This window comes from Pseudoliparis swirei, chromosome 7 (genome assembly GCF_029220125.1).
Source record: "Pseudoliparis swirei isolate HS2019 ecotype Mariana Trench chromosome 7, NWPU_hadal_v1, whole genome shotgun sequence".
In the NCBI taxonomy this organism is placed as follows: Eukaryota; Metazoa; Chordata; class Actinopteri; order Perciformes; family Liparidae; genus Pseudoliparis; species Pseudoliparis swirei.
In genome coordinates this window covers 10171588-10184141 of record NC_079394.1, presented here as the reverse complement: position 1 = coordinate 10184141, position 12554 = coordinate 10171588, and the positions used below count along the sequence as shown (strand labels likewise).

The 12554-nt window shown below is 45.2% G+C and overlaps 1 protein-coding gene across 1 annotated transcript; it reads right to left on the bottom strand.

Moving 5' to 3' along the window:
* Positions 1–2032: 2032 nt before the first annotated feature.
* Positions 2033–6001, bottom strand: zgc:65851 (uncharacterized protein LOC321113 homolog). Its single transcript, XM_056418864.1, has 4 exons — positions 5246–6001; positions 3494–3811; positions 2975–3099; positions 2033–2363 (listed from the first exon to the last, which is right to left on the bottom strand). The coding sequence occupies exons 1-4, from the start codon at positions 5999–6001 to the stop codon at positions 2033–2035; spliced, it is 1530 nt and encodes a 509-aa protein (XP_056274839.1).
* Positions 6002–12554: the final 6553 nt, after the last annotated feature.

The following is a 12554-nucleotide window of genomic DNA, read 5'->3' as shown; positions in this document are numbered from 1 at the left end:
CATCAGGCTGCTCCGCCCATCAACGAGAAGGTGTCGGCGGAGTGGGACCGGAAGTAGACCGTGTGTATTACTTTACTTCTGAGCGAGCCAACGTAAAGAAGTAGAAAGCTGATCGAGACCTGAATATGTAAGTTGATTGGCACACCAGTTGGCCTTTTCCACAGAAGCATGTCACAGTGGGAAAAGCATCGGTGCACATCATAAAAGTAATTTTAGTTTAACGATCCTGGCATATTTTGAAAAAATAAAGCGACAGACACAACCACGAGCTACCTTCCAGTAGTCATGCTGGTTTGACTATTTGGACTATAACCATGAAATAAGTGCACAACATATCGTCCTTGAAAAATGAAGAAAAACTTTTATTTCTTCAAGTTATTCGTGTCCCGTCGCTGACTTTTAAAATCGTATGTTTTACTAAAATGCTGTCCAATGTGCCGTGATAGCTGCAGTCAACCGGACAGGACCGTCTACCTCATCACATTAAAGACGCATAGCTGCAGTGAAATGTTTGGTTCATAAATGTCTTTATTTGGCTTTGAGAGGAATATCACTGCATGAGATAGCAGCACATGTACAGTCACAGTTGTATAGCAGAGGTCTGGATAGGCTCAGCACTCCTCAACCTCTCAAAAAACAAGTGAGATGCAGGGGATCACATCTTTTATTTTAACTCTCAGTCATGATTAAGGCAAGTTTCTTAATTTAACACGCAACAAGCAAAACATCTATCCCATCCAGCAGATATTCAAGCTCGAAGAGTCAGGCCATGCATTCATGCCCGTTGGTTGATTCATTTGTCGAAACAAAAAACATCCCAGAGGACGAACTGATGAAGACATGGTGAAATAAAACATGTCAGAGTAAAGTGGTAAAGTGAGAGAAGGCTGGTGAAAGTAAGTAGCTACTCCTCCATCTTCTGCTCCTCCTGCCACTTACAGCCTGAGCTGAGGGCCGTCGGTGTCATCACCAGCTGCCTGACACCCACAGATCCTCAAATCCCTTTTTCCAGCTACGTGAAACAAAAGTAGCACTACATTTGTAGTAGGAGAAATTAAAAGGGAAATGCAGGGGGAAAAAAATAGACTTGCAGAGTTATAATAAACTGACAGGCCGATACATTCATTGACAAATCAATCAATCAAAGAATCAAAAATATATATAGATATATATAGCGGCAATTTAAACCCTATGGTTTCATTCCCAAAGATGCACACCCTCGCGGAGGAGTTTCAGCACTCCCCCCACCCCCCACCCTCCCAACACATTTGTATGTACAGTTTCTTTTCTGAGCTCCGTTATTGCCGTGCTGTGACACTGTAGTGAGTTAAAGAGAAGGAGAAAGGAGCTGGATTGGTAAGTGGTACATTTCCGTCTGTCGCGGTGGGGTGAGATGCAGAACTGGAGAGAGATGCAAAGGGGCAAGAGGAACGAAGGGAGTGAAAAGCATTCACGCTTCTGTGGGAAATGTGGGGTTGGACTCACAGATCCGATAGAAGCGGCGTTTCCTCCGAACGTTCCCGTGGACCGACCTTCAGGAATGAGCTGGTAGAGCTTTTAACTTACAGTACTTTTATATGTAAAAATCAAATAGCACCGTAAACGATAGGCTGGCTGACTTACTTAAAGTCTGTGTGCGGACACAATGTGTAACTTTCGAGGTTGTGATTGCTCTTGCTGTGAATATTGATCATTAATGGCACATTTATTGTTTCAAACTGAAGACAATGGCGTCATATAGCTGTCTGCGTCTCACTGCACGTATGTGATGAGAAATAACGACGACCTCTGCAAAGTGTGTGTATGAGCTAAACTCTTCTGTCATAGATTTGCTTCTACAGCTCGTTCTCCAGCTAATAAAGCAACACAAAAATCACTTCTAAATTACGGAGCAAACGGAGACGGAAAAACGCCAACGGTGTGCAGAACTGTGTTTGACGTGATCAGACACCAGATCCATGTCAGTGATTGTAATGAGGAGGAGGCGGAATGTGCTATTGATCATGATGAAGACGATGTTGACACTCGCGCTTTAGCTCTTGCTCATCTTGCCGACGGGGCTCTCCTTCTTCTTCTCCTTTTCTTTCTGCTTCTCGTCCTCCTCCTCTTCCTCCTCCTCCTCTCCCTCCCCCTCCTCCTGGTTGTCTCCCTCCTCTTTGTTCTCCTCTCCCTCCTCCTCCTCCTCCTCGGCCTCTTCTTCGGCCTCCTCTTCCTCCTCCTCCTCCTCGGGCCTGGCCTCGGGCTTCCTGTAGGCCCCGAGGCCGTAGGAGCGGGCTGACATGTAGGAGAAGCCCTGGTAGCCCGACTGGACCATGGCCCCGCCCACGGAGCTGAGGCGGCACTCCTCGCCTTCCAGCAGCTTCCTGCTCGGACAGAAAGAGAGACGGACGTCAAGAGACGCCGACGCCTGGGGTCTGGTTTCGTTACGAACATGCTGTCTGTGTCTCTCTGCTGAGGGATCTGATGTCACTGGAGTATCAGTGGCACCGCTGCTCTGTTTTTGGTATATCATCCAAAAACATCACCACAGAGTTGGATCATTGTATGGTTTCCCCTTTGTATCACTTTCACTCATCTATCTTATTACAGTGGGAGAAGAACTGAGAGGGACTATGAGATGTTAGGCTGAACATTGTCTACCACACTTTCAAAATGAAAAGGACAGCAATATTAGAGGGGGGCAAGGGGGGGGGTAAAGAGAGGGGGAGTTATACAGTTGCACACTATGTATCTTAAAAAACAGGCTACCAGATACTGCAGGAGAGTTTAATTAAAAGTATTCTTTAAATAAATGCTGAAGGTAGTATTGACTGAATTCTCCAGGGCACTTGTAAAGAAAATATGCAAACTGTCAACAGAAAGAAGATAAAATCAGATGTACCTGTGAGCCGCTGAACGTATCATTGCATAATGTTAAAGCAAGTTCAAGCTCCCAGACTGATTATGGCTGAGTATGTTGTATGTTGTGGTTCACCTGTAGGCAGCGATCTCAATGTCCAGCGCCATCTTGACGTTCAGCAGGTCGTGGTACTCGCGCAGGTGACGGGACATTTCTCCCTTGGTGCTGTGCAGAGCGGCCTCCAGCTGCTGGATGGTATCCTACACACACACACAGTCCTATTGTGAAACGCTAATAATCCATTCTCCCGTAGAGAAAGATCGATAAGTGTAATGTTACTTTTGACGTGTGACAATAAACAAGGAGTGTGTTCATTTTTGTTCTTGATGAAAGACACATAAGCGGGTTGTGTCCTTCATGCAGGTCCACCGTGTGCTTGAGACTTAAAGGGAAACGTCTGATATCTCTGCCCCATCTCAAGACTACTGTTCATCGCCTCCGTTATAACCCACTTTTACCTTCTTGGGTCTCATCATATCTGTTTGGTCAAGATTGTTGCCGTGCAGGTCTCCCATAAGCAACCGTCTCCTACACCTGCTTAATCAACTGTTAACACATATTAAAACCTCTCACTCCTGCGGCTCGTTGCCATACCTGCATGTCTTCCATTTCATTGTTGTGTCGATCCTCCATCTCGGCGATCTGCCTCTCCAGGGCCTCGTTGTGGCCCCTGAGGGAATCGATCTCCAGGGTGCGGGCCTGCACCTGCCTGCGGTACTCGCTCAGCTCCTCCTTTGAGTGCTTGACGGCGTCCTGGTTGCGAGCAGCGGCCTCGTTCACGCTGGCAAACTTGGAGCGGTACCAGTCTTCTGCATGGACCTGGTTCCTGGCGGAGAGGGTCTCATACTGGACCCGGATGTCCTTCAGGGCGGCGGTCAAGTCCGGTTTGCTTATGTCCATCTCCACTGTCACCTGGATGTGGGAGAGGGGATTAACGGAGCGATGCTTATTACGTTCAGGCACTCGTTTTTAGGATAGTTTAAACATAAAACATCTGTGAAACACGCTGATTTGAGAAACGTATTCAATTTGACCAGAGATGAGAAAAAAATATCATTTTTAATCCACGCTGAACATCTCTTCCAGTGTGACATCACTGGACATCTCTTCTCATGTGCAGTGTGCTGCAGATGAATCGACTGCTCAGTCGTCGTTCTTGTGAGCCGTGCTGTCAATAGCTTACATGGCAATTGTGTTCCCTGTGGGAAAGAGAAGAGACCCTGGAGAAATCTACCCAACAACCATAACTCTGCTGCATGATTTAACTGTTACTTATTGCACATTCAATACCTTGATTTATGCTCAGAGTTGCATGATGGTTGCTCGTTTAAGACATAAACATGTTGTCAACCATGAGAGTATGTTCACTGTCGCTGCAGGTAAACCTGTAAACTACACACATAACTGCTATAGTTCAGAAGTGGGCGTGTCCTGTCAGCTGCTCCTTCGGGACGACCACATCCCTGGATTATGCGCTATTTCTCCGCATTCTTCTCCCTCCCCCTCTGCGCCCCCTCCCCTCCCCTCCTCTATGGCCAATACCCCCCAAACACTTCGCCAGCGAACGTCCTTAATGACCTTGTTGAGTATTTATATTTGAAGTGACACCACTGTGACGTGTTGCCAAATACATATTTTACCACAGATAATTCAGATTTACGGCATACTTTTCAACCTATCAGCATTGACAGAAAAAGCCAAATCATCTTAAAGTTTAAGCGAGGGCGTGACCGAGCGAGGGCGTGACCGAGCGCGCGCGGGACGCTGCGGGGATGGAGAGAGGAGGAGGAGGAGGAGGAGGAGGAGGAGGAGGAGGAGGAGGAGGAGGAGGAGGAGGAGAGAGGGAGGGAGGGAAAGGCAGTGCGTGAAACGGAATTGCAGTGCCATCAATTTTCAAGTGCGCAATATAGTTTAAGGAGGACGCAGTTTGTCGTGCAGGTTATTGAAGTCCTGTAAAACTGCGGGAAACTGTTTAATATCTAAACAATATACAATATAATCAGTGGTATTTGACTAAATAGTATTATGTGTATAGGTGATTTCTTTCACACATGCAGTAATGTTATCTGGTGAATGTAAACGTATTTTGAAGTCATAGGGAATGCAGGCATACCAGCCCAGCAGGTTATGATGACACTGCAAAGTCACGCCTCAATTCCATGGAGCCTTATTACATTCATCTTGGCTTATGGTACAATGTAGATGTGTTAATGTAAAAAAAAAAAAATCGTTAAGCCATATAAGAATAGTGAGGTGTATTTTTAGGCATTGATAACTTGTGGATGGTAAACTGACAAGTGGCCTTGGCTCTCTGACTGGGTCACCAGGAGGCAGCAGGAGGTTTACCTGAGTGGCCTGCAGAGACGCCTGCAGCTCCTGCAGCTCCTCCTCGTGAACTTTCCTAAGGAAAGCGATCTCGTCCAGCAGCGACTCTACTTTCTTCTCCAACTCCAGGCGCGCCAGGGTGGCGTCGTCCACGTCCTTCCGGTAGCCCTTCAGGGTGTTCTCCGCCTCCTCTCGCAGCTTGGTCTCTTCCTCCAACTTCTCCCTCACGTGCTCCAGCGTATCGTTCATCTGCACGCAGTCCAGGTGCATCTGGCTCCTCTCGTGCGTCAGCTCCTCGACGCGCGTCCGCAGCTCGCGGATCTCCTGCTCGTACAGCTCGTGCAGGCGCGACGGCTCGTTGTGGCGCTGGCGCAGCATCGTGACCTCTGCCTCCAGCACTTTGTTCTGCTGCTCCAGGTTGTGCACTTTCTCTATGAAGGACACGAAGCGGTCGTTGAGGCCCTGCAGCTGCTCCTTCTCGTTGGTGCGCACGATCTTGAGCTCGTTGGTGACCGCGGTGGTCTGGGTAAGGTCCATGGCGGAGTCCGGCATGGAGGAGAAGACGCGGCCAGAAGACGCTGTCCTGCGGTAGTTGGTGGAGGACACGGCGGAGGGGGAGCCATAGGTGCGGTGGCTGCTGCGGTATCCCGCAGAGTGCAGGCGGGACGGGCTGCTGCTGCTGCTGGTGCCCAGACCCACGCGGCCGGAGCGGGGGGCATCTCCGAAGATCTTCCGATAGGAGCTGCTGCTGCTGTAGATGTCGCCGGAGTAACTCATGTTTCCTTTAGGGGTGTCCGGTCCCGCTGCTCTGTACGGGAGAGAGAGGAAGAGGGAGCGTGGAGTTCAGGAGTGTGTGAGGGTTGAGTGAGTCTGTGAGCGAGAGACAAAGTGAGATGCGAGTGATGTCTGGCCGGGACAGGTGCTTTTATAGTGAATGCGCCTGCGCATCATTTGACGCAGGGATATAACAGAAGATTGGGGCGGGGGGATTGGGGGGGGGGGGGTACCTGCAAGCTTTTGCAGAAAGCCTGCTCCCTCCCTCTGGGGAGTCACGAATTCACTCATGCAGCTCCTCTTTTCTGCCTTGTGGCTATGGCATCAACACACAAAAACCGCGAGGAACACATTCATACGAGGACTTCACCGTGGCCGGTTTGACCTGAGAGCTTATTGAAGTTCACTTTCGTGAAGTTATTAACTTTTCTTTCTTGTTCTGACTTAATGACATTCAAATACAATCACGTTATAATAGAATCACGTGTAATCTAATATTCCCAGTACGTGTGTCATCCCCCCGTTACATTGGTCCACACTGCACTGTCATTGCAGTTTTTCTTTGCTGTCCCAGCAGAATGGCACACGGGGTCGATGCGTGAGCCGTGCACGCGCCAGGGTTCGTTTTGGGTGCTGCAGTCTGCATCCAGCCGCCCTCATCCACCCCACACCTCCGCAATATCGGAATACGGGATGAGACTCGTTACGGCCTGGTTATTGCACTCCCATCATCGCACCTGTCTGCAGCCCTGGAACGAGATGGGTTGGTAGATCGTAAACTGGAGGTAACCGTGACCTCCTGACGGTGATCGACATATTCTATCACAACAGAACACGCCAAATAGAAAGAAAAACAATATTAAGTTATGTTTCTATAACACTGCAATCCTCGTTTTAAGTCATAAGTCATCGCAAGCACCAGCAAATAATGTTTCCCTTAAAATGTGCAAAGCAGATTTCCCAGATCACCAAATATGGAAAGAAGCTAATCTTTTATTTTGTTCACATTATATCTATATATCACGTATACAGTTGTCCTAATAAAGAGTGAGTATATCTCTGTTGGCAAAAAGTCATTTCTTGGCTGTGTGCCTTAAAATATATTGCGCAGAGCTGTCGCTGGCCTTGGTCCTGATCCAGGATGGAGGCAGGAGAAGGACCACGCCCAGCAATGGAGAGAAGCCCCGCCCACAGGACTGCAGCCTCACCTCCTCCAAACACCGCACACCGCGCCTCTAGTGCTGCTGCTCACGCCGCCAGGCTGGGAAACAGCCCAATCTGTAAAAATATGCACCTCTGCCGAGTCATCCTCCTCGGGCCATTTCTGTCGGTACTGTAACACCGGGAAAGTAGAAAGAGCTTCCATCTCAAAATGAGTGTTTTGTTTGTAGTAGAATATAGTTTTTTCACTAGAAATAAACTACAGTTATCTTGATTCCAGAAGTCAGCTGCTTTATTTGGCTTTAACTCAGAACAGAAGGAGAAGGTATTGTGCAGCAACAATGTATTAACTACAAAACACTACAGTCAGTATTAAATTATTGCTTTTAAACATACCAAGTTATCATGTTGTATGGTCCAAACTCTAGGTTCGTCTTTCGTTCAGGACAGTGACATATATGTCAATATGTGTAATATATATTAAAAACATGTTATGCATTGGATTTGGCTCTCATTAAGCAACGTAAACAAAGTCGACATTGTAAATAGATGACATTGGAAGGAGTGTTTTTCTTTTCACTTACATATATTCACCACTAGAGGGGGCTCAAGCATCAGTGTGCTACTTCTTTCTGTGCAGCGGACCTGAACACGTGTAAACAAGTCACATCCTCACTCTTGTTTTGTTTTTTAAAATGTTTTAGAGATGCATTGATGTTGTGAACAGGATGCAGTTTGTGTTGCTGTTGAACTGTATTGTGTTATACAGGCAGGTGTTTGTATTTTGCCCACCCCATTAATATCAATGAGGTTATGGCTAAATACACACCTCTCTAAGTGTATAGTTGTGGAAATGACTGTGTATATAATATAGACACATAATCGTGCGTTGAAGCCTACAGGCAGTGGCCTGCAGGTCTATCATAGACTTGGTCTTGGTGTTGGTCAGTCACCAAGGTCATCCAGCTGGACAGTTTTCATCTCGAGCATCACTGCAGATATTCAAACACATTGTTCACACAGCTCAGGTTTCAGCGACACAGTGAGGTGTAAGAACTAAGAACCCAACACAAGATTACCGTTTAGTTTATCAAGACTTAGAAATGGTGTGTGTGGGTGTGTACTACTCATGTTGTGGGGACCTAGATCTGTTTACACATTCACATTGTGGGGACTCACCTTCCTTTTTGGGACAAACTGCACATCCCCATGACTTTAATCCCAACATTTTAGGGTGAAGACTTGTTTTGGGGTAAGGTTATGTATAATTTAAGGTCAGGTTTAGATTAAGGTTAGGGTAAGGGTTAGGATTAGGCTGGTTGAGGTTCACATATATCTCCGGGGAATGAATGTAAGTCGATGTAATGTGATCAAAAATAACCAAAAACCTTTTGTGTTTGTCTGTGTCCGAGACGTAGACAGAGAGAGAGAGAGAGAGAGAGAGAGAGAGAGAGAGAGAGAGAGAGAGAGAGACCTTGCTTGTCCATTTTGACAGTCTGTGCCGTTGACTCAGCAGGAAATGGCAGGTAGCAGAACTGAGACAGGAGAACATTCCTGTCCACTGCAATAAGACTGTGTAATAAATCACCTCCGGAGGGATCCTCCGCAGATTGAACCGTGTACCGCTGTCACTTTATACTTTAGATACACGGTATACACTTTCATTTTTATTTTAGATTTCCTTTATTATTTGAGTTCTTAAATGTACTATGCCCTGTTATTTTATTTGATGTTACTGTATTGTGTATTTGTAAACATATTTTACTGCTGCTTCAAGAAATTTCTACCTGGGGATGAATAAAGTAAAATCTAATCTAATCTCTAATCTATCTAATTATGTGTCTTGCTCCGCCTCCCAGTCCCCTACAAGTAGCACCATGAGAAAACACTGCAGACTGCAATAACAATAAAAAAACGCAGTTAGCAGCCCTGAGCAGACCCTAAATTGCCGTTTGCATGGTTGGACTCCACATTACAGTTTTTCTCGATTGCTAAAACACATTTCTTGAAACGGTCTCCTATTTTTTCTAAACTGTAAACAAAAAACCTTATCTTCAAGCACTATTTACAAAACCTCTGAATCCTCTTGCAAAATGAAACTTTCGCCTCAAAACAGTTTTACCTGTGCTCAAAATCAAACACTGCTCTCAAATCATAAACAAAGTGATCAACATAATATACACTATCAAAGAGTCAGTAAACAATTCACCAATAAATAGAAAACACATTGTCCAAAACATATAGTTCTCAGGGAGAAGTAGATTTTTAATCTCAAAACAAATTTCATATGAACGAAAACATGTTCTATTACAGTAGCTAAAAATTGATCAGAAATTAATTCCGTGCTTTGCTCTTTGCAATTTATTTAGTTTTTGCTCCTCTTCGTACCCCTATTGTATACAGTTATAGAAAGCACGATGTTCAAGGCCATACAATTTGTTTATTGTACATTATACAGCCTACAATGCACTGTGGGCCTACTACAGTATACAATACTACAGTGAAGGGACACACATCTAAGGAGTCAACATCATCAATGTGCTTCTTCTTGTCTTGGGTCAGGCCAGAGCACTTCGTCGACGTCACAAGCAATATGTTATCTCCTGAGGCAACGGGGGAAGAAGCCTCTTGTGTGTCTATTGAAACAGCTGCATATAGCGTAGAACAGCAAATGTGCAATTACAAAAATACAGGAGCATACTGTACCTGTTCTCTTCTCTGAATGTCCTTACCATGGTGGACACAGAAAATCGGCTCAAATTGGGGTGCACTCTAAGTCCGGCTTCCCTCATTGTCAGTCCGTGGACTATAACATGGTCTATGACTGTTGCTCGAATTTCATCAGATATTTCCACTCTTTGTCTTCCTATTTGTCCTCCTCTTCCTCTTTCTTGCCCTCTTCCTCTTTCTTGCCCTCCTCCTCTTCCTCCTCGTCGCCCACCTCGCATACGCACTTGTCCTTGTTTCTTCTATCCATTCTCAGACTTTCTTCTTCCCACCTTCAACAACCTGTTTGCTCTCAACTGGCTTATATTGGTTGTGTCACATCATATGATACAAGTTAAATCCATTTTGAGTGATTGTGTTTAATCAATGACATGTGTTCTCAATTTGTATTTTATTTTTGCCGCTTGTGTTTAGCAGTATGTATGACATGTGCATTAGAGTGCAGAATGTGTTTTGAGTTTTGCTGAAAAGTCTAAGTGAGATCTGCAAATTGTGTTTTACCATGTGAAATAGTTTAAGGTATTGACAACAGACTGCACAATTAGCTTAATGAGTTTAGGCAACTGAGAACTTTGTTCAGCCAATGGGTTTTAGTGTTTTAGCAATTGAGAAAAACTGTAAATATTAAATATGCTGATGTGTTTTACAACAATAAACAGGAAGAGGGCGCTGGTCCCTAAACTTTTGGGATTGTGGCCGATGGCAAATGGTGGAAAGAGCGAATGAAAAACAACCTCTAATATATGTATATGCATCCTCTTCAGAGTAAAGAGGAAGCACGGAAAGCGATGCAAGGGAATGAGCATTTTGTTAATTCATGTCTCAAAAAACAAAAGTTGGCTGCATTCCATTTCATTGTCAGGTCCAGGGCCCCTTTGCTGTGCAACTGTCATCATTTTTCACCTTTCTGTCTGCTTCTCTCTAGTTTCTGCTAGTTTCTTAAAAAAATATGATCATATATTTGTGCAGTTAGTGACAGTTTGGGTTTCTTGGACGCTCTGATGGGGTAGCAGCAGAGGGTCGGGGCTTCAGGGTCAACTAAAGATGCTACCGCTCCGCTACCTGAAGGTCCATCTCCGTGGGCTGCTCCTCATCCTCCAGACGAAGAAGGCTCCTGTTGGCGGGGAGGACGAAAAGGAATCGTTTTTTTCTCGTCTCTGACATTTTGGATTTAGTTCAATGAACCTAACACGGACCGTACAGCCACCGATCAGCGACCCAGTAAACACACACCAGGCCAATGGAAACCGTAGGCCGACGCCACTCCTGATTATATGCCTGCGGTGTTATATTCTCACCCCGCTTTTAGTTAATAATTTGCTTTTCTTTTGGAGATAAATGATGACAGTAGATTTCCCCCCCCCCCCCCCCCCATGTGTTTGGAGAATGTGGTCAGGTCGTAATACTCTAAAAATATAATGTTTGGCAGGTAGTGAAAGACATATCACTCTGCATGCTGCAACACCATGTGCTGAGGGTGGGGAAAGAATATGATTTATTTACCATGCCCCCCCCCCCCTCCGTAGGATTCCTCACTGTGGTTTCAGCTAATAGACTTGTAAACACTGTTCCACATGGCAGCTCACTTCAGCTGCTCAACGCGCAGAAAGCAACTCCATCATTGAGTGTGGCTCAGTTGCTGTGGTCCATATATATATATATATATATATATATATATATATATATATATATATATAAATATATAATGGCGTCTAATAACTCAGAAACTCCCAGATTGTCTCGACAGAAAACCCTCTCCAGCTCCTTTGAAACTCGTCTCCCTTTGGAGCTCTGATACGCCAGGTGTTCCTCACTGGAGAGCTTTACTACGTGACTCTGAACGTACAGGCCGCTCGGCTCTCTCGCTTTTGTGCTGCCTTGGATGCACTGATCCCCACACACACACGCACACACACACACACGCACACACACACACGCACAGCAAACAAAAACACACACTCAAATATCTACCTCTTGATCTGAGCGGCCGGCTGGGATGGAGGAGGATTATATAAAGCAGTTGTCACTTGTCACTGCAAGAGGTGATGACGTCCACTGAGGCTCAGATTAACGCGTCCACTTTGGCGATGTAACGTGATACGTGCCATCTACAGCTCATTGATCTTTTTTAATTAGTTTCCAGTGAGACACTGTGGACCACCTTCAAAATGGTGGATGCTAGAGTTTGACAGACTACAGTATGTATTGTAAAACACATTCCGTCAAAATATTACTCAAGTCGGATGGTCATAATGAGCTAATTCTTCCTCATAAGGAGTTTTTTTAATGTTTCCCCTAGTCTGTGGTTTAAAATATATGTTATTCAGACCAATAAAACTTAAGAAAACAATCATGTGATAATCCAGAGTTATTATTCACATCACTAAGGTGTTCTAATTTAATACAAATGTAAGTGTAACTTTCTGTAAACACCAACTCAATACATACCTGTTTAAACTGGCATTTGGTTGATTAGACATTTTATTCAAACTGGTGACTTCAAGCTTATACATCAGTCTATTGTTACGTACTTCCTCATAGTACTGGACTCATTTTTCTGTTTGATTGTGATGCCTTGATGTGTGTGTGTGTGTGTGTGTGTGTGTGTGTGTGTGTGTGTTCCCTGCACGACGTGTCTGAATGCTCTTTTGCCCGTGTGCTTGTTCGG

Excerpts from the sequence above, each read along its gene's own strand:
- zgc:65851 (XM_056418864.1), bottom strand. The coding sequence starts at position 6,001 with ATGAGTTACTCCGGCGACATCTACAGCAGCAGCAGCTCCTATCGGAAG. Across the intron at positions 3,812-5,245 it reads CGTCTCTGCAGGCCACTCAG|GTGACAGTGGAGATGGACAT; the intron begins GTAAACCTCCTG and ends TCCCACATCCAG. Across the intron at positions 2,364-2,974 it reads ATTGAGATCGCTGCCTACAG|GAAGCTGCTGGAAGGCGAGG; the intron begins GTGAACCACAAC and ends CTGTCCGAGCAG.